Source organism: Phalacrocorax carbo, chromosome 4, assembly GCF_963921805.1.
Source record: "Phalacrocorax carbo chromosome 4, bPhaCar2.1, whole genome shotgun sequence".
In the NCBI taxonomy this organism is placed as follows: domain Eukaryota; kingdom Metazoa; phylum Chordata; class Aves; order Suliformes; family Phalacrocoracidae; genus Phalacrocorax; species Phalacrocorax carbo.
In genome coordinates, this window is record NC_087516.1 from 727501 (window position 1) to 753690 (window position 26190).

Sequence of the window (26190 nt, forward strand, 5' to 3'; positions counted from 1 at the left end):
GGGCGGGGGGGAGCTGGAGTGCTGACCCCCGTGGGACCCCCCTTTTCTTTGGATCTAAGATGCCAGGGGGTGCTTGGGGGGGGTGGGCCTGTGTGCGTGGGTGGGGCTGTGTCCTGCGTGGGTGCATGTCTGGGTTGTGCGTGTGCATGGGACTGTGTCCCGAGTGGCTGCGTGGGGGGGGGGGGGGGGGGGGGGGGCGGCTGTGTCACGGGTGGGTGCATGGGGACACACACACACCTGTCTGTGTCCCTAGTGGGTGCACGCGTGGGGCTGTCCCCTGAGGGTGTACGTGCGTGGGGCAGTGTCACGGGTGGGTGCGTGCGCGGGGCTGTGTCCTGAGTGTGTGGAGCTGTGTCCCGGGTGGGTGCGTGGGGGGCTATATCGTGGCGGGGGGGGGGCTGTGATGCGGGTAGGTACGTGGTTCTGTGTCCCGGGTGGGTAGACCGGGCTGTATCTCGCGTGATCCTGTACCCCTGTACGTGTATGACCCCCGCGACCCCCGGGGAAGCAGTCTTCGACCCCCGTCCCCATCCACGGGGGTCCGCGGGGCTACGGGTGGGGAAAACACGGCGCCGGAGGGGCGGCACAGGGACCCGGGGCGGGAGGAGGGGCGGGACAAAGGCCCGGGGAGGCGGGGAGGGGCGGAGCCATGGGCGGGGGCGGGGCAAAGGCCCCGGTAGGCGAGGCGGGAGGGGGATAAGGGGCGGAGCTACGGGTGGAGGGGCGGGGCCAGGGCGGGGCGTGTCCCGGCAGAGATGGCGGCGCTCTTCGGCGGCGTGGAGGGGTGAGGGGTCCGGCCGCGGGTGGGGGTTCCCCACGGGGCTCCGAACGCCCCCGCACCCTGATCCCCGCGGGGACCCCCCGCCCCCTCCCGGACACCCTCTCCCTGACCCCTCCTGACCCCTGCCGGTACCCCAACCTGGACGGGGGGGCTGCAGCCGGACACCCCTTTCCTGACCCTTCCTGACCCGTCCCCGGTACCCCCAGTCTGGGGGACACACACAGAGGGTGGGACCAGGAGATGATGTCAGCGGGGCAGGATGGGGGGTGTCAGCACACCCCCCACCAGGGACCTCTGTCCTGGTGTCTGTCCTCCCCCCCTCAAAGCCCCCCCATCCTGGTCCACGCTCTCCCAGCACCCCCAAGGGCTGGTTTAGGGGCTGCGGGGGGTCCCTGGGGAGGGGCAGAGTCGGGGTGCTGGGGCTAAGCGAGGGTCTCCCCCTCACCCCCGCACTGGGGATGGAGGGCGGGCACGGGGTAGTGCTGGCAGCGTCCCCCCCGCCTCCCTCCGCAGCGGGGGCACCCACTCCAGGGCGGTGCTGGTCTCCGGAGATGGCCGGATCCTCGCTGAGACGGAGGGACCCTGCACGAACCACTGGGTGAGTGGGGGGGACACCCCTTTCCCAGCCCCCAGGGATGGGGGGGGGACACACGGGGCTGGGGGGGGCTGGCCCTGCTTGCCCCCAGGCTCTTGGGGCGCTTGGGTGGGATGAAGCCACCGGAGAAGGTGCTGGGGCCTTGCCGGCACCTCGTGGCCGGCGGCGAAGCTTTCGCCTGTGCAGGACCCCCAGGGATGGAGCCTGGGGTGGGCTTGGGGGGGTCTGTGACGTGTCCCCCCCCTCGGCTCTCAGCTCATCGGCTCCGAGAAGTGCCTGGAGAGGATTGAGCGGATGGTCAGCGAAGCCAAGAGCAAAGCCGGGGCCGACCCCTGCGTCCCCCTCCGCTCGCTGGTGAGCCCCCCGTGCCCCCCCAAGGATGCTCCGGCTCCGTGTCGTGCCCCCCCCCCCCCTCACCTCGGGGGTGACGGGGACCCTGCGGTGCGGGGCAGGGGCTGTCCCTGAGCGGGGGTGACCAGAAGGATGCCATCACCAAGCTGACGGAGGGGCTGCGCCGGTGCTTCCCCCACCTGAGCCAGAGTTACTACATCACCAGCGACGCCGTCGGGGCCATGGCCACCGCCACCGACCGCGGTAGGGGACAGCTCGCCCCGGGGTGACAGCGAGGGGGACGTCCCGGCACAGGGTGTGAACAGGGGGGGTGACAACGTGTTTCCCCACCTCCGCTGGCTCTGACCCCGGCAGGCGGCATCGTCCTGATCTCGGGTACCGGCTCCAACTGCAAACTCATCAACCCCGACGGCTCGGAGGTGGGCTGCGGCGGCTGGGGGCACATGATGGGTGACGAAGGCTCAGGTGAGGCCGGTGGGCAGGGGGTGCTGGGGGGCACCCCAGGGCTGGGGGGGGTGTCTCAGCCGGCTCCGTGCTCCCTCTGCAGCGTACTGGATCGCGCACCAGGCCGTGAAGATGGTGTTCGACTGCATGGACAACCTGGAGGTGCCACCCCACGATGTCGGATACGTCAAGCAGGCCATGTTTGACTATTTCCAGGTGCTGCTGGGGGGTGCCAGGGGTGCTCTGGGCTGTGTGTCGGGGTCCTCGGGGTGCTCTGGGCTCTGTGTCGGGGTCCTGGGGGTGCTCTGGGCTGTGTGTCGGAGTCCTCGGGGTGCTCTGGGCTCTGTGTCGGGGTCCTGGGGGTGCTCTGGGCTCTGTGTTGGGGTCTGGGGGGGGGCTCTGGGCTGTGTGTCGGGGTCCTGGGGGTGCTCTGGGCTGTGTGTCGGGGTCCTCGGGGTGCTCTGGGCTCTGTGTTGGGGTCTGGGGGGGGGCTCTGGGCTCTTTGTCAGGATCTGGGGGGGGCTCCCGGCTGTCCATGGGGATGGTGGGGTCCGGGGGGGATGCTCCAGGCTGCACACCTGGGGATGGTGGGTCCCAGGGGCTCTGGGCTGGGCTGTGGGGTCACCAGTGGGTCCCCCCCGTCCCGGCGCTGCAGATCTCCGACAGGATGGGCCTCCTCACGCATCTCTACCGCACCTTCGAGAAGTCCAAGTTTGCGGGATTTTGCCAGAAGCTGGCGGAGGGTAGGGAACCCCCTTCCCTGGGGGGTGCGGGGGGAAAGCGGGGGGCATAGGGGGGGGCAGGGCCTGGGGGCTGCACATCCCTGCCTGTCACCCCCACTTTGCCGTCCCTCCCTGTGATGGCTCCTTGGTCCCAACACGCCCTCTGCCCTCGGCGTGGGGGTGTGTGTGTGGGGACAGCCCAGCTCAGGGGAGCCGGGTGTGAGCCCCAGAGGGTGCTGGGGGGGTCCCAGGTCCCTGTCCCACTCGCCCCCCACCCCATACCCAGGCGCCCTGGCCGGGGACCCACTCTGCTGCCACGTCTTCAACAAAGCCGGGGAGGTCCTGGCTCGCCACGTTGTCGCCGTGCTGCCCAAAATCGACAGGGTGAGAGCCGACGGGGACGGGGGTGCACGGGGTGAGCGGGGGGTCCCCAGTGCCGCTCTCACCCGCTGCCCCCCCATCCCACAGAGCCTGTTCCTGGGGGAGCTGGGGCTGCCCATCGTCTGCGTGGGCTCCGTCTGGAACAGCTGGGAGAGGATGCAGGAGGGTGAGCAGAGGGGCGGGGGCTGCTGGGTGGGGGGTTCTGCGGTCCACTGTAACCCCCACCCCATGTGTCCCCCCGCTCCAGGGTTCATCCGGGTGCTGGCGCAGGCGCGGGAGGAGACCCCCGGCCACGTCTTCTCCCGGTTCAGCCTCCTGAAGCTGAAGCGCTCCTCGGCGCTGGGGGGGGCCCGCTTGGGCGCCAGGAGCATCGGCCAGGCTCTGCCCTTGGACTACGCCGGCAACGTCGACGTCTTCTACACCCACGTCTTCTAGCCGTGCTCCCCCCGCAGCCCCCCGCCCCAGGACAGAGGGACCCTCCGCACGCAGCAGCAGCGCGTTGGGCAAATGAGTTTTGTAATTTGGCAATAAAAAGGTTGCAAAGCCTGAAGGGAAATGGGCTGGGGGCGGATGGGGCAGCCACCGTGGTCACAGGGAGAGGAACCGGCCCCGGCACAGCCCCGCTGGGTGGGGAGAGCTCCGAGCGTGGTGGGGCTGCTGGAAAATGAGGAGAAACGGGTCTTGAAGGTTCCCGTTTCGGTGCCCGAGGAGGCTGGGCTGCAGCGGCTGTGGGTGCTGGGCCGGGGTGCTGCTCGGCAGCTGAGGCAGGGAGGGGGTCCAGCACTTGGGGGCCTGGGGCGGAGGAAGACGAGATGGAGGAAGGAGGACGCCTTTGGGCTTGACGAGCCAGGACGCACGATGTCAGGGGTGCGGGTACCCCCTGCCAGCGGCTCCGGGGCCCGTGGTGAGGCGCAGCCCCGAGCTCGGCGCTGGGGAGGCGCGGGCGATGCCGACGTTTGGCGAGCGGAGGGAAGGACTCGATGCCGCCGGGCCCCAGCGAAGGGGAAGGCGGTGGCTGGTCCTGCCCGCGTGAGTTCAAGCAGCTTTCTTGGGGCTGGTCTTCATTTAAAAGGCAAAAAAGTGAAAAAACAAAAGCCTTTTTTGCTTTTTGTGGTTGAAATAAAGCAGCGAGGGGCTGTGCCTGAGCTAAAGCGCAAACTCCAAAGCTGCCTCTTCCTTCCAGGAAGCGTGGATGGGAAGCGCAGGCACTGGGACGGGCACGGAGCGCCTTATCAAGGGGGGGCTGGTCCTGCGGGCTCACCCTGCCACGGCGGGCAGCTCCGTGCCCGGCTCCTCCGCGCGCCGACGTCCTCGTCCAGCGGCAGGGTGAAGCTGTGGGGCCGTGGTTTGCAGTACCCCGTGTCCAGCTGGGGGAAGAAGCAGCAGAAGAGGCAGCAGCCTCTTTTAAAATAGATTTTAAATTTTATTTTCTCAGTGCCAAGTTCCTGACCAGGCATAAATCGGAGCCGTTTCCTCCTCCAGCCATTTCAGGCCAGGCCCAGGGGAGGGAACAGTACCAAGGTGGTGTAGGAGGAAAATCCTCCCGGACCGGAGGCAGCCGAGGAGCTGACTGAATGGGGAGACCTTACCCCTGCTCCAGGCAAGACTTCTGCACCACTCAGTTCCAAAAAAGTTTATTTTTAATAATGCATTGTCTGAAATTTACAGCACGTCAGAGGGTGGGGGCAGGTTTTTTGGGTAAGAAATCAAATAGAAACCAGAGAAAGGGTAAGGGGGGGGCGGGAACTGTGCTACCACTACAGAAGTAGTTTGCCCAGCGTACAGCTGCCCTTCCCCGGATCACGTCCTGCAAAGCCCTGGGCGCAGCTGAGCCCCGGCCCCGGCGCTGAGGGAGCTGCCGGCAGCCAGAGGCGGCCACGCAGGCGCTGGAGGCAGGGGTTGTACCGGGAAACGGGAGAACTCAACCCAAACCACCACCTCTGGGCAGCGATATTTAAGATGGGCACCTTCAACAGCCAGCTCCCGCCGCGGTAGTGTCGGGGTTTGGTGCTGGTTTTAAGACCGGCAGCCAGAGGCGGGAGATGTGTCGAGTTGGGGAGCGGACTGTACGCAGAGCAGCTGAGCTACATCAGCTCAAGCCTCCGCTCGCCGTTAGCGTTTGTGGTCCAATAACCCCGGGCCCTCCCGCCGCGCTCGCCAACGGGCACCGGCTCTGCTGGGCCGAGCTAATGGAGACGGAGCGAGCCCTCGGCTACCGAGCGGCCATTAGCTTCCACCTCCGCAAGCCCCGCAGGGAGCTGTAATCCCCCTCCATTAACTACTCTGTTTAAGTCAAGGGAATAGTGGAAGTAACTGCACCCGGGAGGTGAGATTTACACGGATGAGCAAGAACTCACCCCTAACAGCCAGTAGCTATTTTAATCGTTAGGCTACGCCCCTCACCGAGAAGCCCCCGCTTCCTCTGGGTGCGGATTTCCAACCACCAGAGCCTCAAAGGCCACCGCAGGGACCGGCGCGAAGACGCTGCCCATCGCCTTCTCTGTCTACGTCTGTGGGTGCTCCTCAGAGCTCAGACTCATCTCGAAAGAGGATCCTTCTCCCGGGGAGGCTGCTTAACACCAACTCCCCACCGCCCCGCTCTGCTGAGAACGGGCTCTAATCTGGTTTTCTGGGATTTATTTCCATGAGAAATGAAGGTACAGATGCTTCAGAGCCGTGGCCCATAGTGCTGGATGAGCTCATGAGCTGGCGGGGGGGGGGGATGGGATTCTTTAAGGAGAAGATGTGTTTTGCAGGAGCAGCCCTTCCCTCGGGAAGGACAGCTGGGGTGGTGTCTGACGGGTCTGGTCTCCCCTAAGAGCTCCCACAACCGATCAAGCGGGCAGGACTGAGCGACCAGCAAAGAAGTGTATGAGTTAGTGTTTAGTACCTACCAGAGAGCCGGGCAGGCTGCTGCTTGGAGGAATTTGGGGTTTACAGTCTTGTTACACTTCACTTTTCCTTTAGCGAAAGGAATCCTCTTAACGGAAACAGAGAAAGCCAGCGCGGCTCCTGGCCCGGGCTCGCCGCCTCTGGGGAGAGAGCAGGCGGGCAGGGGGATCCCTACAAATTCTACTTAAACAAGAAAACATGACTTTTTCCACTAGCAGGTTTGAAGCACGCGTTGAAGTGGGCCTCTGGAGCAAGGGGAGTGCTGGACTCCAGGGCAGACCTAAGGGCTGCAAGTTCTAAAAAGCCAAAAACTGCCCAAAAAAGGTGATAGACGAAACAAAGAGGTTAAAAAAAAAAAAAAAAAAAAAAAAAAAGGAAGAAAAAAGTACTTGAAGCGTAGAGCAAGATTTCGCCACGTTGCAGCAACTCCGCTACAGTACGGAGTCCAGCCGGGGGCCGATCCCCTCCCTCCTTCCCCCCCACCACCTTCCCCCAGAGCAGGGACACAGTCTTTCCAAAGCCTGCCTTGACGGTCAGTATTTCACGCCGGGCACAAACTCCTTGGCGTCTGGATTCAAGTTGCTTTTGCTCTGGAAGAGAAGAGGGAGGGAGGGCCCATCAGCGGTCCAGACAGCGGCACCCCCCCGCCAAGCATCGCCCCACAGACCCGCACCCCGAAGGTGCCCCAGCCCGGCTGCCGTTGCCGAGGATGCCGATACAGGTGCACAAAGCCCTGGCCCTCGTGTCCTCGCAGGCACCCGCGGCACTCGAGAGGCTGCTGAACAAGTGCCGGCTCGAACGCAGCTACTCCCAGACTGGGTTTTGGGGGCGGGAAACACGGGAGAATCCGCTCGTTCTGTCTCTCCCTGCTTTTGCTTCGGCACGGGGGTGTTTTATCCCCACCCACGGTAAAGCGGGGCGGGAGGTAAAGCGACTCAGCCTGAGCACAGTCAGCAGAGCTGGGCCAGAACAACGCCCCCGCCGTGCTGGTCCACACAGCCCTGCCATGAATTCCTGCTTTCAGGGATGAAAATGGGCATTGCCTTAACACCGCTGCTCTTCCGGCTACCTAGCAGGTTTTCATCACTCTAAATATCTGTCTAGGCCCTGCAGCACACCTGGCTGGACCTCCTGCACCTCTCCAGCCTGCCAGGACACCCCACTCTGCCCAAAAGGCGAGGGAGGTCCCTGCTTGCTCTGGGACCGGAGCCCAGCCCACGTGCAAGCGGCAGCCCTGCTTCCACAGCTTCTGGGGAGCAAGTTCTGCAAAGCTGCATACTTTTGTCTTTAGGATACACAGCTAAAACGAGTAACCTTGCAGAAAACTCCAAAATGCATCGTCACTGATGCATAAGCACCAGCTCTTGCACCGACAGCCCACCGCCAGTAAGGAAACCCGCCATGGAAATCCCCGCTGCTTCCCAGGACAAGTCCTCCGCTCTTCGCCAGACCTCGCAGCTCATCCTCCGAGGTCCTTACCAGAATGTCCTCCGAACTGTGGCCGTCGCCAACGGAGAGCCCGTTCAGCTGCTGCTGCAGCTGCCCCATGCCCTGGGGCAGGTCGCGCGATGGAATGAACCAGTCCTGGTCTTCTTCCTCCAGCATCTCCTGGAAGCAGCGGTCGAGAAACTCCTGCTCCTGCAGCTCCTCCTCCACCTGCCCAAACACACAGGTTAGTCACAGGAGCAAACGATGCACCTTGGTGTTTTCCATACGCTGTCCCCACCTGGTGAAAGCAGAGTCTGCAACGTGCCTACCTCACCTCGGTGTCTGTCCATGCTACAGTAGAGCCAGAGCAATATTTTAAACCTAGATGATCACAGCTCGGCCGACTTGCCTGTAGCCAACCCCAAAAACCGCAAGATTGTGAAAATGGGCACTTTTCTGCGCGAAGCAAAGCCGTGCATGAGCATCGCTTCCCGGCTGCGGCACACCGCTGGGGCAGGGAGATGCAGCTTGCAAGCTCACGGCACCAGGCGAATCCAGAAGGGAACGGGATTGGATTTACGGGACACCAGATGCATCAGCACAGGATTTCAGGCTGCCAGGCTCCAGCAGAGCTTGCTGCAAAGCGAACGGGACAGCTAATAGAATCACAGCCGGGCAGCGGTGCTAGAGGCGCGCCTTGTTTTTGTGGATCCTCTGCTACGGAGCGATGCTGTAGCCCTGCCAGCCTGTTTTGCTCTCTTGCGTCCCGTCCTCCTCCGGTTTGCTAAACCGGCTCTGCTCGGCCCCCCTGGCAGAGCGGTGCTCTGCAAGCACCGACGCAGGGTGGCAGTCGGCTCCTGTCGAGTGCAACGTGGGTGACGCCATCTCCGCTGCAGGAAAACTCCTCCCGAGCCGAGGAAAGCCACGGGAGCTGGCCCAGCGCAGGCAAAGCGTGGCGGGAGAGACGGGCAGGAGGAGGGCCTGGGGGACCCGGCCTTGCCCTCGGGCAGGCGCGTACCATCAGCGGGTTGCATTAACCAGCTGCTCCCACCTTCCAGGCTGGTTTTCTCTGGATGCTGACTCGAGCAAAGCGAGCTGGGCAGCCTGTGCCGCCGGTGGCCTCCTGCTGAACAGGCACGTGGTTGCTAGAAAACGAGCAGACGGGGCAACAGCCAGAAAACAGCACTATTTTGAGCAGCCGTTACTGAGTCCAGGAGGGCTGAGTGAATCCACGAACCACAAAACGCTCTGAAAAAGCTTAAGACCTTTTCATTTCACCAGAAAGCAGAAACTACAACTGAAACTGGCTTCCTGGGGAGGGGAAAGGGGAGCTCTGCAACCCACTGCAGCCCCTGACCTGGGGATGGGCCGGCAGCCCCTGCCACCAGTGGGCTACTGGGGTCCCACTGCCCCACCATGGCATTTACAGAGACCTGTCCGTCACAAATGGCTTGGGAAGGTAAACCTACAGGGCTATCGACTTTCAGGTTATTCACAGCCAGTCCCTGCTACACTTTAAATCACATCCAAGAAAACTCCTTGTGAGGGTTGTGAAAAGCTCTCTCGCAGTAACCAAGCCTTGGATGCCGTCTCCAGCCTCAGCTACTGGAGAGCTGCTCTCCACCAGCCTTAGAAACTGCTTCGGGGCAGGGGAAAATCCCCTTTACAGCTAGCAAACCATATCATTGCTATCCTCAGCTGGGTTTCTAGAGGCTGTCTTTGAAACTACGAGCTGGCACTAGCACATGAAAACAGGATAATTGGAAAAAAAGCCCCACCCTGGGACTGCCGGCTCGCCCCAGCAGGTGACGATGACAACAACCGCCCTGGGATCCTGCACTTCTACAGGGCACTGGACAGAGCGAGCCCAGAGCTTTGGGTATCCCGCAACACTTCAAACCCAGGCAAATATTCCTTGTCCTCCAAGCCTCAGCGCTGCTGGCCGTGCTCGGGCCGCAGCCCAGCAGAGCCCTGCTTCCCTTCCCACACCGGAGGCTTTTCGGTACATGCAACCGGCCATCGGTTTTCCTGCTGCTGGCCACACACCGGGGACACAGTGACGATGTCGGTCCTGGACAAGGGGACAGGGAAGGAGAGATCCCTGATGCGCTCACACCTGCACCCACCTGCTACCCCTCTAGCCAGAAACCTCCTTTGCACTGCGTTGTGACAGCCTGCACCAGGAGAGAAAGGGTTTAGTATTTGCTGAGGGCTCCTCTTTGCCTTCCTGTGGTATTTAATGCAGCTCTGTCACCTCCTGCCCCAGGCCCTTCCGCACCAACCTGACCTGCTGTCAGCACAGTTTCTTCTCAGCACAGGAGCCCAGCACTCCCTTTTTGCCCTCCGGGATGTGCCGGCTCCGTGGGAAAAGGAACATTGCTAGCATAAATAAGGGAGGACTGTGCCAAGAAGCTCGTGGTTTCTGAAAACACCTGCCTGTTCCCCTTGCTCAGAGCCTGGATGGCAGAAAGCCTTGTGGGGGGCAGCAAGGAAGCAGCGTGGCTTCAGAAAGCTGAGAAAGATGGAAGATAAAGTGGGTCTGGGGGAAGATTTGGCCGTGGATCTTACAGTAGCCCAAAGCCACTGGGGGTTGCGTGTGAAGGCAGCAGAAGCCACCATTGGCACTGGAAGGGACACGCCTGCTGTCCCCCATGCCGTGCCCTCATCACCGGCAGCTCATCCTCTCCCGGGGGCACTGAGGAGCGACTCCGGCCACAGAGCAGAGCCAGACGAGAGGCACGAGAGCAGCGTTCCACGCCAAGCCCCACGAGCCAGCCCAAGGACAGCTTCTTCCAGGAGTGCTGCCTTCCGACAGACAAGAGATCCTGGTGCAGGACAGGTCTCCCTACCCCCGCTGGTCCCCACCAGCAGACACATGGACTTCGAAGCCCTTGAGCAGTGACTCCAGCTTCTGTAGCAGCCATTTCCCCTCAGCAGCGTTTCACCAGGAGCTGGACAAAGGGCTGAGCTCCCAGGGCATCGCTAAGGAGTTGAAGCGCAGAAGCGACGGCTGGCAGACCAGGAAAGCACGGGTGAGTATCTCTGTGACACAGTGCCTGACACAGGGAAGCCCTGAGGTCTGTCTTTGCTCCGTTTTCCTCCCTCCTCCAGCTCCCTCCACCTGCACACGCTCCCCTTGGCCGCGGCTCCTCCACCCCAGGACGCTCCCTCCGGCACAGAGCTGCACTATGGTTTGCTTTGCGCTTTGCCTCCACCAGGCTTTTAATCAAGACAGTGCTTCAGAAACATGAACTAATTGATCTAGCACATTTCCATCAGCACAGCTGCTTGTGCGGGCTGGCTGCTGCCTAATCACGTCATTAAATAAAACAAAAGCTTTGAGTCACAGCCCACTAACAATTGCTAACGTGATGTGGGGCGGCACAAGGCTGCTGCTGCACACTCACCAGGAGTCACTGTCAGCGGGCAGCTGCAGTTTCCTCCTGTGGGAGCAACACTTAAGCATTACCATATGGAGATTTTCTGCTGAGAACACCAGAAAGCTGATGAAATCCCCCTCTGGTGACCAGGGGCGCGGTGGGGACATGAAATGCCTCTGCCCAGCCTGCCCGCAGTTCCAGAGGGCCCTCCCGGCCAGTCTCCTGACACCCCGGTGATGGTGCTTGGCCACGCTTGTGGCGACATTTCAGGGAGGGGACAAGTCTCCGGGAGACTTCAGGTTTCCAGTAGCACAGCTCGGCCAGCTGAAGGGGCAAGCTCCTTCCCTGACCAGTTCAAACTGGCTGACTTCTCTCCAGCTACTGGGGTGATGGCAGGAGGGACCAGTGGGCCTCCAGCAAGCTCATCCCTGCTGCCTTGTGCTGCCCCGGCACTGGAGGAAGACCCAAAGCAGAAGCACGAGGAGGACACTATGTGGCTGCTCCCTCTGCTCCAGCTCACAGGGCTGCGTTGCTACTCCATGAGCAGGAGCCACTCAAATCCCACCGCGATCTACCAGAAGCTCTCGAGAACTTGGCTGAAACGGAGACTTCTACCCAGAACAAGAGGTACTAACTGCAGGAACTCATCGCCGAGGTAGCCAGGGTATGAATCCTCTCAAATTTCTAGCACTGGTTTTTACACTGGTCCTCTCCTTCCAGCTGAGCATGCAGAAAGCAAAGGCCTCTTATCCCAGCAAAGCACAGGAGCAGATGACGGTGCCGTCACCATCCCTCTGAGGAAGATCTGAGTGAATCAAAGGCATCGTGAGGGTTTTTTCCTGACTTTAGCCATCCCATGTCCTTACAGGCAGATCCAATATAAACAGGATGACTCTCCCCATGAACCACCATTGCCGTGCAGGGCCTCAGTGACTCACATGTGCTTCACAGCACCCAAAGGACACCTCTCCATCTCCTCGCCCCAATTTTAGCCACAGAAACGCAGAGCTGGCAACCACCCTCCTGGTCTTACCTGCCTGTTGAAGTCTTCTTCATTCTCCATCCACATGTACTCTGCAAAGGGGTTGTTTTCCTTTTCATCGTGACCGTTCACTACTTGCTCCTCTTTGGATTTGGGACTGGACGCCGTTGTACTGGCGAGGTCGGAGCCATTCATCATTACTGACTCTGGGAAGAGAAACGAGGGGGTGAGAGCTGCCAGGGACCCCCGTGACCCCCCAACCCACCCGGCTCCCAGGTGGACGCTTGCCACGGCCACGCTGATGGGTGACAGCTCAGGCTCCCAGGCTGCTTTTTTCAAGGCACGGTGCTATTCCTGACTTGTCTTCTCTCCTTGAAAGCCCTGGAAGCAGCACTACACCTCCCTGGTAGTGGCAGCATTTATTTTTCATGGTTTTGACCCATCAGGGAGAGTCTGAACAGAGTTGGCCTGGATTTAGAGAAAGGGGTGACTTGACCAGCAGCTCCTGGCGAAGCTGCGAGCAGGGCTTGGACAGGCACACCCCACACCCCATCCATCCAATTTATTTTAAATCTGCCACAAAATACACCAAAAGGCCACAACTGGGTTATCACTGCAGCCAACACACCTACAGCAGAGAAACAGCTTGCCCCCTACCCTAAAATACTGAATTTTTGGGTAGAGCACAGGCACGCCAGTTCACCTCTCTCTACCTCTACTGTAATTTATTTATTTTTAGAGGGCATTTCGCAAAAGCCTGTTGGTTTTGCGACACAAAGTCTGCCTTTTCCTAAAGCAGGCATTCTGAGTCCCAGGAGCACGGCTTGAAGCAAGACAAATGTTAGGGAGTCCCAATCCTTGCCTTCTGCAAGGCTCGCAGGAGCAGATGGAGAGAAGGACACACAGACAGATAAATGAGACGATGATTCAATAGCAAAATCCTATGGAATAGCGAAACATGGACTAAGGCCAGCACAACCCTGCTGAAAGACATCCAGATATCACGTAACATCATCCTGGCTGTGTGTTTTACTCTCCCCTGGTAATGGCTTTATCTGGGGCCGAGCTGCATCCAGCTCCAGCACAGTACTGGGGCACAGGGATGAACTGGAGAGCATCCCACACAAGCAGAGGCTGGAAAACACAACTTCTTGGGATGACTGGCAGAAGCCAGGTCCAAGGAGACTATTCCTATTTTTGGGAGGAATCTGAAGCACAGACAAGCGCATGGCCACTGTCGCATGTCACCCTCTGAAAAGCATCCCCGCTGATTACAAAGGTGCGTATTGACCCTCTTGGGACCCCAGGAGCGGCACAGCTTTAACACAGCTGCTCCTGGGCAAAGAAAAAAAGGGAAAAAAGAAGGGAAAAGGAAGAGCAGCGAGGCCCTCGGGCTGCCTGCAGCCTCGGGATACAGCACCAGGCCTCACTGAAGCAGCCTTTGTTATCTGCAGAGAAGCAAGAAAGGCTCCGAACCAAGCACGGAAACTTCAGCTGTGCCAAAGCCAACGCAGCGTTGGCTGTCGGTGATCTCCCGTGATCAACGAGACTTATTGACGACAGACAGCTCAAGTCTGGCAGGAGGGAGTCACAGGGCAGGCAGGAAGGGGAGCAGAGCTGCAAAGCAAGCGAAAAAGGCATGAAAGGTTTGGATGGGGGGAGCTCTCCCTCCTTCCCTGCCTGCTGCTCTCGCTGCCAGCGCAGATGTTTGCGCAGGCAGAGCCCGGAGCTCAAGGACACACGAGTTTTGAGGAGCTGGCAGGGTTCACTGCTTATGTACAGCGTCCAGAGCTGGGCCCGCTGCGCAGGCAGGCAGGACGGGTGCTGGGTCGAACCGAAAGCCCTCCCGCTGCCCTGCTGTAGATCAGGCAGCCGCTGTCAAGAGACAAAGCAAGGTGCCTGTGCTGGCCCAGCAGCTCCGTACCAGTCACCGCAGAGAACAGTTTAGCTGGAGAAGCAGCACAAGAGAGGAGGGAAGGGTTCTGCAATGTTTAATTTTACGGATTTTTTTTTTTTTAAAAAAAAAAAGAAATAAAAAGCTTCCTCTCCCTCCCCAAGACTCCACATCCTTACTAATGCGGCTGCAAAGAGACCTTGCTGCCACGATGCCGGCTCTCAGCAGAGCTTTGCAGCTCCCTCCGAACAGCAAAGGGCGCTCTCCCCGCGTTTTGCGTGGGTGACCCGGGACCCGCGGCACGGCCGTGGGGAGCTGTGGGAGGAGGAGAGGCAGAGGGTGCTGGCACAGGGCGGCGAGCTGTGGTCTGGGAGCAGAGACATGAAAGGATGGCTTGTGCCTACTCTCCCTCCCAGGTTTATAACGCAGCAGCGGGACTTCCATCGCGGCTCCCATCGGCAGGACAGGTTTTTCAGGTGGATGGGGAGCAGCAAAGACAGCAGCTCTCAGCACAAAATCCTAACACCAGGGCAGCCCTGAGCGCTGCCAGCATCCCATCGGAAGCTTGGCTTCCCGATTTCGGCTTCCACCATCCCCTAAGGGGTGAGCCCAGGGCCCCTGGCTTGGGGCAGCCAGCACAGACATCTAAGTGTCACGGAGTGAGACGGGAGCCCTTCTACAGAGCCATGCCCCTGCGCTTTGCCGGGAGAAACAGCAGGCAGGAGAGGCAGGCTGCCACGCAAGCTCAGCCCTGCCGGGGGGTGGCTCCTGCCTGCATGTCCACTGGGAATATTCTGGGTGGAAAAACTCACCTAACAGGAAGACAGGCACCAAAATCTCCCGTCGGTGCGGGCTTGTACGGCACGAAGGACAGCAGGGGTATGTGCACAGTGGCGGCACCACAGGAGTGACCTATGTGATGTACCACTTCGGTAGCCCAAACATGAAAGGGAGGGGAAAAAAAAACCAAAGTGTTTTGGCTTTTTTAATCTCCTATTTTCATAGCTGGGTCTGAAGGACCCAAGGTCATGGTTTCCCTGTATCAGCCGGCGCTCGGAGCATGCCAGCAGTCCCTTGCAGCAGCCCCGGCCATGCAGAGCCTGGAAAAGCACCTTCCAAGAGTGCATTTTCCAGCCTGGCTGAGCCAGGCCCAATGTATGTTTTGGTCTGCGTGTTATTTATCTGAGTCACCGGAGCAGCGCTGTAACTGTCAGCCTGTTGACGCTCTACCAAGTACGCACGGAGCCAGGGTAATTTTGATATATTGCTGAGACGTTGCAGCAAGCTCACTGCTCTGAGCCGGGGCTCTCCATTAAAACTAGAAGAAATAAAACCCCTGCTTTCTTATAACGAAGGCTTCTTGGATTTGTTTCTCCTTTCCCCTGGAAAATTAAGTAGACCAATAACAAACAGAAGTAGTCTTCAACCTGGGACCAAGAGCTCAAAAAAACCACATGCAGAGCACACAAACCGCCTCCCAGGAGCTGCACATCCTGAGCCAGAGCACGGCAAATCCCGAGGAGCTACGGCGTGCGGCTGCCTGCAAGGCAGGGAGGCAGCCTGGGAGGTCCCTGCTAGTCTTTACAAACGCCTTCATCGGCCTTAACGCTCCCATACTCGCCTGGGGCTGGAACAGCAGCCTGGCAAGGTAGGCTTCCTTTGGAAAACGTATGGGAATCAGAAATTCGGCCCCTGTTTGTTGTTTGGGTGATGCTAAAAGGTGTGATGCTTCAAGGCTACAGGTTTCACGGGAGCTGACCCCAGCTGGGGCTATTAGCTATTATTCCTGGCTCCATTAGCCTGGAAATAGTCCCCAAGGCAAATTAGCACAAGTAACCGAGACATCCGAGGTCAAACTGAGCGTGGCTCACACAGGAAGATGCCAACACAATACCGCTGTCCCAACGCCAACGGGACCTAGAGGATGGACTTTTTGTGGAGGAAACATCCACGTTTCTGTCTGGACGCATCTCTCAGCCCCTGTGCTGCCACGCAGAGACGGCGCCGCGATCCAGGCACAAGGCTGAGCATCATCCAGCCCCGCTGGAGGGCTCGCCACAAAGCCGTAATCGTTACCGGCCCTTCAAAGCCAAGGGGGAGAAGGAGGAGGCATGATGCAGGAGTCAGCGGATGCGGCGGCGGCTCAACGCTGCCAGGGGCAGGTCTGCTCCCCCTGCCCCCAGCCCTTCACCTTGATCCCTTTGGCAGCAGCGGGCAGGTACTGCAACTACCCACCCTCTGCTCACCTCCTGCCCGCCCTTCTGCAGCTGCAGGTCCCATCCCGCACGCGCTGGTGCAAACCCTGCCGAGGCGGTCGGGTTGTGCTCCAGGAGACACGCTGCCCTCGCGTCAGAGCGGACGCCGCGAGGCCAGGCAGGGCTGCCTCGTCCCACCCGGCTCCCGCTCCTTGGGGTTAAAAGGTGGAGCGAGAGCAAGGTCCCCCCGTCACTGCGTTGGGACGTTTGATGCGAGAAGGGCAGAAACTTGGTGGACCAACTCCTTAGCGCAGGCAGCACCCAAGCGTGGTATAAAACGGGGCAGTGGCTGACCCTAAGGGAGACAAGGCTGAGAGAGAGGAGCGAGAGGACAGCAAATGCAAGGGCGTAGGTACCTGCCGTGCTGCCAGAGGAGCACAGGAGGCGAGAGCCTGATGCGGAGGAGATAACGCAGGGCGACGCTGTCGGAGCGGCAGGGAAGCAAGCTGATCTCGCAAGCGTTTTTCCTGCATGTGGGAGAGAAGGGCAGGCGGGCAGTGCCGCACGCCCACCTCGAGCAGGATGGGGGGCTGCAGCACCGACCCTCGGGTGGAGAGGGGTAAAAACAAGAGGCAGCAGCCGGCTAGATCGCACTGTGGTTGGAACAAGCCCTCCTGGGAGGGGAGCATCTGCACAGGGACGCATCAGGCTCCTGCGACGGAGCAGCACAAGGCATGGCGGGTTATTAATAATCTGGATAACGCACTTCGAAACCCCGGAATCACACATATGGTTGTCTGCTCTTCGCAGGCAGGCCATTAGACTATTTCCTTACCTAGTTCAGGAGGATAACACGCGGCGGAACAAACCAGGGTTAGTCACAGCAGGACTGAGGAACTCCTGGGAGGCAAGACCCTTCAGGAGTCCCGCTTCTGGCCGGTTTCTGCCCCTATGAGAGCATCCCCTTCTTGTGCCAAGCGTGGCACGAGCCACGTTCCTCCCCTTCGCCCCCAAAGAGTTAACAAGTCAGCACCAGACGGGAGAATCGAGCACAGCTGCGCGCTTGGCTAAAGGCGAGGGACATATGGTCCTCCTTACCCTCCCAGGCTGGCGCAGCCAGAGCCAAAAGCCTCGGCAGGGGCTGCTTCGGCAGGGAGCGCCGGGTTATGTGATGGAGGAGGCTGGCCGGCCAGGGCTCCCAGCTCTATAAATAGCTTTGGGAATCATTGTGTTTGCAGACGGGGCTGGTCGTTCAGCAGGAAAACCCACCCAGCGCAACCCAGACTTCAGGAAAAAAAAAAAAACCACCACCAAACCCAAGCCCTTCTTTCTCTGGGAACTTTCACAGCAAGTCTCCTTCCCGCCTGCCCTGCGAGCGCACAGGAGCACGGCGAGGTTTGCAGGAGGGAAGGGGAGAGGTTAGTGCTGCATCCCCAAGCCTGCGCTGCTGCACCTTCATCCCAGCTGCACTTTGGGTTTAACAACACTCAAATTTCAGCTTGTAGAGTATTTGTAAAAAGAAACCCACTATTTTTCCCCCTCCTCAACCAGCGCAGAAACGCTTCCCACAAAAGGGGCATACTGGAGCATGAGCAAACTGGTTTGCAGTCCTCGCCCAGAAGCCCAGGACTGATCTGTGCCCAGGCAGCGCTGGGGCAAGGAGGGGAGGAAAGGGCCGGGCGTTTTTGCAGGCCACCTCTCAACTTCTCCAAAGCAGCAATTAGGGAAGGGCAACTCATCAGCCTCATTCTCCAAGAGTCCGGATTCTCCCATTTCATCTTGCACATGTACTTCTCTCGCACTCCACAGGTTGATCTGGTTCAGCCCTGCTTCCAACGCCCTCGCTCCCTCCACTAGCTTCTCCCCCCGGCCACCTGCGCCCTGCACAGTAAAGCAGCGATTACCTTGCTCTAATCTCTGTTCCCAGATAAGGTCTCTGCACCTCGGAGTCCCAAGCCGCGCTTTTTATCTCCCAGCCGTGTAGATTTTTCCAGCAGCCGTGAGCATTGCCAGCTGCCCCGCATGGCACTTGCGAGGTTTTCCCCCCCTCTCTGCTTCCAGCTGGGTCTCACTGGAGAACCCGGCGTGACTGGGTCTGGCTTTTTCTGCTAGGCTGCAATCCGGCTCAGGCCCAGCCCACGCTCTGCCACCTCCCTGACGTCTTTCAAGTAACTTTTTTCCCCCCCCAGGCTTCTCCTTCCTATTATACTGGTGCTTCAGGTTTTATTCCCTACCACCGACGCTGAAGCGCTGAGCTGGCGAGCTGCTGCAGACCTTCTGGAGTCACCCAGCACTCCCCACTGTCTTCAGCCCTCTAATTAAAGGGCATTAAGTCTTCCAGGTTAGTCTGGACTTCTAATGTTAGGCTGGCCTGCTGGTACTCCCTTCTCACGCTTGCTGGGCTACTGGGGGGGTGGTGTGGCAGTCCCTGCTCGCAGCAGATGTGGAGCTTTCCATTTTCAGATATCTCTCAGTTGCTGAGGAACTGCATCCTACTTCCATCTCTGATCTGGGGGATAATCTCATCCTGCACTATTTTAATCTGCATCCACAAGAACAATCCCCACTTTGCTCAGGCACAAAATGAAGTACCGCCAGATCCCCCCGCCCGCCGTCATTTTGAAACCACCAGAAACATCGAACGCACTCTTGAGCAGCGTCCAAGAAATGCTTAGAAACCTAATTTCAAATTCATCCTAAACACTGCTCTTCATTGAGCTACTTTTAATCTCAAAGGCGAGGTGTTCTGGACTTGACAGCTCACAAACGGGTCCAGGATTAACGCTGCAATAAACTGCGGCGGCAACACGGCCGGCCAGCACCACGCACGAGCCTGCGAGCAGCAGTGTTCTGTAATTTCTTTAAGGGAATTGATAACAGAAATGTTAAAGACTTCAAAACAGAGCATCCATCAAGCAGCACCTCCAGCTCCCCGGGCATGGGACATCCACGGGGCGAGGACCTGCCCGGGTGCGGGCAGAGAGAAGAACTGAGAACAGAAAAAGCCAGCGGTGCAATTTCTGCAGCAACAGCGGCTGGAAACGGAGGTCAGGGCAGCAAACGGAACGCTTTGCCAGGGCTCTCCGAATCTGCGGGAGCAGCTTTATCTCTGTTTGCGACGCAGACCCAACATGGAGGCACCTTTCTGGGCACCTCCCAGCACATCCCCTGCGCTCACATCTCAGGCTTCGCCCGGCGCTGGGCGCACGCCCTCCGTGCCGTCGCTTTCACTCAGAGCAGGGACGGGGAAGCAAAGCGCGGCAAGGCCGACAGGGCTAAGGCAGACATGGTGGTTCCACCCGCATTTCGGGAGCTCAGGTCTGCGCCTCGGCAGCTGGACCGTGCTGGCTCTTGCTGCTCCCTCCCTCAGATGACAGCGTGGTCGCAGCTGCCGGGGCTCGGCACCCTTCTCCAGGCCACCAAAACCCAATGGAACGTGCCCTGTCAACGCCAAAGAGCGGGTGCTGGGCAGGCCGGCTGGCGGCTGCCGACGACACTGATGCGGATCAAATTAACCATGGTGTAAGGCACAGTGCGATGACAGCTCTGGCAACGGACGCTGCCCTAGTGCCGCTGCGGTTCCCGGGGCGCCGCTGGCAAGTGATGGATGAGCCAGAGGCAAATGACTGAGGGTCTCGCCTCGCCGTCCCACGGCCGACCTCCAACCGCAGCTCACAGCAGCCAGCTGGGAGGGAAAAAAACACTGCTTCAAGTGAGGGGAACAACCCTGCTTCCCTCCTTGGCTGTTCACTTCCAGGACAAAAGCCTGGAATTTTGCATGGAAGTCCAGCTCCCTCTAACAAAGAGCCCTGATTCGCTCTCCGCCTGTGTACGGCTGGTGTTTTCTGTCTCAAATACACGGGGAATCCTGCATGGACACGTGCGCACCGTAGATATGGCACCCTGGCTCTCCCGTACTCCGCCTGGAACAGGGCTGTCCCCTCAGCTTGCCACCCGCCAGCTCTTCAGAGGGAAAAACCACAGACTTCTTGCACAGAGAGGAAACGTGGACATTTTCAACATAATATTATAACATGTATTTTTGTCTCAGGCTGTTAGGAACCAAATAAACACAACCGTGGGCTTCATGCAGCCTTTTCTGTGGCCCCTTCGGTCAAGGCTAAGAGAGGAACAAGGATCCGGAGCAGCCATACTCCAACATGACGCAGAGCCTAGCGTGCATCCGTCAAGCAGTCACCGCCTCAGATGCGGAAAGAAGTTTTCCTACCTGGCCACAACGCTCCTGTGGCAATATCTGACTTGTCGCTGCATGCCAGGCTGAAACCTGAAGAGCCAGCATGTAACAAATATCTGAAGGGCACGAGCCAGGAGTTGGCTACACCACACCGAGCCTGCTGGTGCCGCATCACGTCCCCCACAAATGCAGCTGGCCTGGGATGGAGACAACAATCTCCCCCCGGCACAAACCCAACCGTGTGCTGCAGCCGGAGCCCCCGCAGCACAGGCCAGGCTAGTTTTTTTTTTTAGGTAAGTTTAAGAACCCAGCTCCTAGTCACTGTCATCTGTGAAGGCAGCATGTTGTGTCGCCTGCCTCCGGTTGGGGGTCCCTCTGGAGCGACGGCAGCGTGCAGGACTGCTGTGCCTGTCCCCCCATGTGCTTCGTTGGAGCAGAGATTGTGCCGTGGGAGGGAGAAGCCTATCTCCTCCTGCCCCACAGCGGGGCCAGTGGCATGCTCCCATTGCCTTGCTCTGCCGGTGGGGCGCCTGGCCCATGTAAATGGGAGCCTGGGGACTGTTTTGGGCCCCAAAGGCCTGGACGGGGTGAGAAGCAGGGTGGTGGGGGCAGCGCTCAGCTGGAGCCTGGCAGCACCTCTGCCACCAGTGCTGCTTTTCTTTGGCAAAACCAGCCAGGAGAGATTTCACAGAATCCCAGACTGGCAGGGGTTGGAAGGGACCTCTGGAGCTCACCCCGTCCCTCCCCCAGCTGGAGCAGGCACCCCCAGAGCAGGGGCACAGGGCCGCGTCCAGGCGGGGGGTGAATGTCTCCAGGGAAGGGACCCCACAGCCTCTCTGGGCAGCCTGTGCCCCTGCTCTGGCACCCGCACAGGGAAGGGGTTTGTCCTCATGTTCAGGGGGAACTTCCCGTGTTCCAGCTTGTGCCCGTGGCCCCTTGGCCTGGCGTTGGGCACCGCTGAAAAGAGCCCGGCCCCATCCCCCTGACACCCACCCTTCAGGTATTCACAGGCATTGATGAGATCCCCCTCAGCCTTCTCTTCTCCAGGCTGAACAGACCCAGGTCTCTCAGCCTTTCCTCACAAGGGAGATGCTCCAGCCTCTGAGCATCTCCGTAGCTCTCCCCTGGCCTCTCTCCAGCAGTTCCCTGCCCTTCTTGAACTGGGGGGTCCAGACCTGGATGCAGCCCTGCAGATGTGGCCCTCGCCCTGCTGGCCACACTCCTTTCCATGCACCCCGGGACACCGTTGGCCTCCTTGGCCCCAAGGGCCCGGTGCTGGCTCATGACCAACCTGCTCTCTGGAGATTTCAGCCGGTCTCTCCGACTGTTTCGGGGTTGGATACCTGCTCTGGGGCATCCCGCACCCACCTCACCCTTCCCGCAAGTGGCTCCTCCAGCAGCCCCAGTGCATCTCAGGGTCCGCTTTCACCCGGCCTGTGCGTCCCAGGGAGGGGAGCTCCCCCAGCCAAACGCGGCCCCTCCGGTAAGGAACCTGGACCCGAGCCGCGCTCCTTCGCTCCGCGCTGCCCCGGGGCTGCCCTCGGCGCGGCCCCGGCCCAGGGCCGCACGCAGCCCCGCTGTCAGAGGTGCGAGGCGCCGCCGGAGTCTGGCGGGACGTGCGAACGGCGCTTAACGACGCTTTAATTGAAGGCGGGCCGAGCCGAGGCCTACGGGGGCTGAGGCCTACCCGGGTTAAGTGAGGCCCACCGGGACGCCGCCAGCCCCGGACCCCCCGGTGCTCGGTCCCGCACGCCGCCAGGCCCCAGCCGGGCCCGCACCCCGTGCTCCCCCCGCACTCCCTGTCCCAGTACCTGCTGACCGGGCCGGGCCGGTGCCGCTCGGTGGGCGCCCGCCTTCCTCCCCCTCCTGCTCCCGCTCCTCCTCCTCCTCCTCCTCCTCCTCCGCCGCCGCCGCCGCCGCCGCCGGACCCCGCCACGGCGCGGCGGAGACACGCCCACCCACCCCACCTTTCCATTGGCCAAACCCGCCACGCGTCCCCGCCCCCCTCCCCGCACAGCTCCGAGCCTGGTTGGAGGGAGCGGAGCGCGAGCGTGTGGCTATTCCACCAGCCGGCTGTCACTCCGGGTTCTAGTCCCGCCCACTCTGCCGCCCTCTGATTGGAGAGTCCTCGTCCACCTCCTAGCCTTCGGATTGGTTAACCTCGGAGGGTCGGATTGGTTGGGCGCACGCGTCGCCCACGTGGGGCGAGACAGGAGGCGGGACCGCGGTGTGGTGGGCGTAGCCGCCCGCATGTAAATAACCACAGCGCTCCGCCCGCTTCGCCCAGATCCTGATTGGCGGGCAAAGCGCCCAATGGGGAAAGGCGTCACAAGCCCCCGGTTTGTGAGCGCCGCTAGGGGGCCGCTGATTGGCGGGTTGGTGTAAACACACCGGGGGGCGGGGAATTCCCCGGGCACCCGCGTCCCACGCGGGGGGGGAGGGGGGCGGGGCTGTCACGTGGCGGGCGCGTGGCGCGGGGGGGGGGAACATCCAGCTCTGCACCCCCGTGTTGGGGAGCACCGGGGGGGGCCCAGCCCTGCACCCCCAGTTTTGGGGGTCCCAGCTTGCACCCCAGTGTCTTCATTACCTCGGGGGGGGGGACACCCAGCCCCGCGCCGCCGGAGTGGGGACCCCAGCCCCGCACCCCCAGTTTTGGGGGCACCTGAGGGGGGCTCAGCCCCGCACCCCAGTGTTGGGGAGCACCGCAGGGGGCACCCAGCGCTGTACCCCACTGCTGGGGGCCCCAGCCTCGCTCCCCAGTGTCAGGGTTACCGGGGGGGGGGGCCAGACCTGCGCCCCAGTGTTCGGGTCATCTCGTGGGGGCATCCAGCCCTGCACCCCCAATTTTGAGGTCACCTTGGGGGGGTTCCAGCCCTGCACCCCAATGTCGGGGTCACCGATGGGGGGGCTCAGCCCTGCACCCCAGTGTTGCGGTCACCTCGTGGGGGGCACCCAGCCCTGTACCCCCAGTTTTGGGGTCACCTTGGGGGGGTCCCAGCCCTGCACCTCAATGTCAGGGTCACCGAGGGGGGGCCCAGCCCCACACCCCACTGTCAGTGTTACCTTCGGGGGGCCCATCCCTGCACCCCCGGCTCCCCCAGCGCCACCTCCGAGGCCCCCCCCGCCCCCCCCAGTCCCTGTGTCCCGCCACTGCCCGCCCCCCCGTGCCCCCCCCGTGTCCCCCCCACCGTGACGAGCCCGGGCCGGCTGCCAGGACCGAGCCGGGGCCGCGCCGGGAGGCACCTGCGGACACCCGCGTCCCGGCCCCCCGAGATGCCGGCAGCCAGCGGTGGGGGCTCCGTGCCCCGAAAACGGGGCCCCCAAAATCCCCCGGCCCCCGGCTCGCTGCCCCTCGACCCCCTCGGACGGTGAGTGCTGCGGCTCCAGGCGGTCCCTGCAGCTCCCAGGGGTCCCCGTTGCCCCCTCGGGGGTCCCCACACCCCAGCCCCTGCGCAGGGTGGGTTTGGGGGGGGTGGGGGTGAGCCTTTCCCAGCCTCCCAGCCCCACTTGCCACCCCCAGACCCTGCATGGAGGAGGGGGTGCCAGCCTGGCAGGGTCCCCGTGGCCCTGGCAGGGGTTCCCCATGCTGTGGGGGGGTGAGAGCCCGCCAGCAGGAGGGTCAGTCCTAGGGGATTTGGGGTTTGGGGGTCAGCCAAGGGTTGCTGCGTGGTCCAGGGCCCCCCACGGGGCTGGACCCCCCTCTCTTGTACCCCCTTCAGGTTTGTGTCCCTCACAAAAGCGGGGAGGGGGGTGTTTGCATGCATGTATGCAATGCCCAGATCCCCCCGTCTTGGGCTAGGATGGCCCTCGACAAAGTCCCAGTGTCTCTGCCAGGGGTGTCCGGGATGTCCCTGGGCATGTCACTTAGCTCTCCGGCCTGATGGGGAGATGTGCCACCGAGCAAAGCACGATTGGGTGGGCCGGGGGACGAGGGGGGGGCTGGATCCAGGGCTTAGCCAGGGGGGCCAGGGGCTTAGCCCTGGGTCCGGCCCCCCAACTCGCCCCCCAGCCCCCCATCCAGCTGGTTGCGCCAGCCCCACAGCCACCACGCTCCCACCGACGGCCGGAGCGGCGAGCTATTTCTAACCGTGTGCCCTCATCCGTCGGGAACCTGCTCATCGCCAGGTGCTAATTTGGGGCGTGTTAAGTAATCTAGGCTGGATATTGGGGGACAAACATCACAAGGTGTCCCCAAGAGGCGAGCGGGATGTCAGGGACAGACAGACAGGGAAGGGGGGTGTGAGTTGAGCAGGTTGTTCTGTCGGAGGTGACAATCCCTCGGTTGCTGTCATCCACTTGGGCAACCTGAAATGCGGCACCCTGGGGACAAATTAGCTCCCCCGGGGGCAGCTGATGGCTCCTTGTATGGCTGAGGATTGGGCTCTGCCACCACAGAGGATAAAAATAGCCCATGGCCAAAGGGCCTGATCCAGGGAGGTGCTGGGCGCTCCCCGCCGGCACAGGGAGCTCCCATGCACAGGCAGGGCGAGGAGCTGAGCTGTTGGGGACGGTGGTTTGGGGGCTCCCAGGTCACTTTGGGGTACGAGAGGTCCTGGCATGGACCCGGGGGATGGTGCAAGTGGGCACGGCTTTGCCCCCCAGCCGCCCCATCCCTGGTTCTGTGGGGTTAACAGGACGGGTAACGGGCGAGGGCAGCCCCGCAAGGTCAGTGAAGGCCATCGAGGGCCCGACTTAGTCCAGAAATGCCACCGCCGTGCGGTCACACACCGCCCCGGCCCCAGCTGCCGACGGGGGAATGTCAAACACGGCCTCCCTCGGCACCGCACGTGGTCCCGGCCATGAGGGTGCCTCTGCAGGGACGGGGACACGGGGCTGCACGTCCCCCTGCTCAGTCCCCAGCAGGGACACGGGGCTGCACGTCCCCTGCCCGCTCCACGTCTGCCTGCATTTACCCAGCCCCGTCCTCCGGTGATCGTCCCACCGCGCCCGCATCTCCCCATCTGAACCCACACGCTCCTCTACATCCCTCCTCTCCCTCCTTCCCTTCTGTCTTGCTGCCATTTTGGGGTGGATTTGCGCTGGTTTGGGGGTACTGGTGGCTAAAGCAGTCCTGTCTGTGTCCCCTTTTGGAGCCAGAGGAGGAAATTGGGGAGCCCTTTGGACTGGGAGAGGAGAGCTGGGGGGGTGGGTAGGACATCGGACATTTTCTGGTTTTCCCCCCATTCTCACACGTGGGTCGTTCCAAACCCTGACACCCCCCTTCCCCCCCAGCCCCAGAAATGTCCCTTCTCCTCCCAAACTGCTACTGCTCTCCTGCCCTGAGGGCCTGGTGGGACCCCTGGCACCGCCGCTCCCCCTGCCCCCGGGCAGGGGGGACACGGAGTCAGCGGACTGGGGGGACACGGGAGGTGGCACGGAGGGGACGCTGACGTGCCTGCGGTCCGGCCCGGGGGTGGCACACAGAGGCAGGGGAAGGGGCTTGACCCCGGAGCTTGGCAATTTCAAACTACATCAGTTGCTGGGACTTTTAAGCCTGGTGTGACCGTGCAGGGGACTGCCAGCACTGGGGGTCCCCGTTCTCCCAGTCCTCCCAATTCCCTGGCTCCCAGTCCTCCCAGTGTCCCAGCCGTGCATCAGCTCACCTGGCTGTAAAGCAGCGCAGCGGGGTCGGCGGCCTCCGGAGCTGCGGGCATGCCCTCGAGCTGTTCGGAGGCACGGGTGGGTGGCCGGAGGCTGTCACGCAGCGTGAGCCCCCTGCGGTCCCCGGGGGGGCTGGCGGCTGCCATCTGGGGTGGGGGCTGTCACACGTCCCGGTGACAACGGGGTGGGCAGCACGCCGAGCCCTCGGGCTTCCCCGCGCCCGCTCCGTGCTGCAGCCGCAGCCGCTAAAATGTCACCCTCGTCAGGCCTTGCTGATGAATTAATAAATTAACGGGGGGACCGTGGGAAAGCAGGTGCTTTGACACGTCCCTCGTCTCCTGTTCCAGCC

The 26190-nt window shown here is 61.5% G+C and overlaps 2 protein-coding genes across 2 annotated transcripts; one reads left to right on the forward strand and one right to left on the reverse strand.

The window, feature by feature from the left end:
• Positions 1-727: 727 nt before the first annotated feature.
• Positions 728-3824, forward strand: NAGK (N-acetylglucosamine kinase). The gene is made up of 10 exons (XM_064448782.1): positions 728-784; positions 1295-1379; positions 1632-1730; positions 1829-1970; positions 2082-2192; positions 2275-2387; positions 2827-2914; positions 3180-3277; positions 3362-3440; positions 3522-3824. Exons 1-10 carry the CDS (start codon positions 756-758, stop codon positions 3707-3709), a joined length of 1032 nt encoding a protein of 343 aa, XP_064304852.1. The 5' UTR covers positions 728-755; the 3' UTR covers positions 3710-3824.
• Positions 3825-4892: 1068 nt separating this feature from the next.
• On the reverse strand, positions 4893-22141 carry PAIP2B (poly(A) binding protein interacting protein 2B). The gene is made up of 4 exons (XM_064448783.1): positions 22052-22141; positions 12008-12162; positions 7646-7822; positions 4893-6756 (listed from the first exon to the last, which is right to left on the reverse strand). The coding sequence occupies exons 2-4, from the start codon at positions 12152-12154 to the stop codon at positions 6700-6702; spliced, it is 381 nt and encodes a 126-aa protein (XP_064304853.1). The 5' UTR covers positions 12155-12162; positions 22052-22141; the 3' UTR covers positions 4893-6699.
• Positions 22142-26190: the final 4049 nt, after the last annotated feature.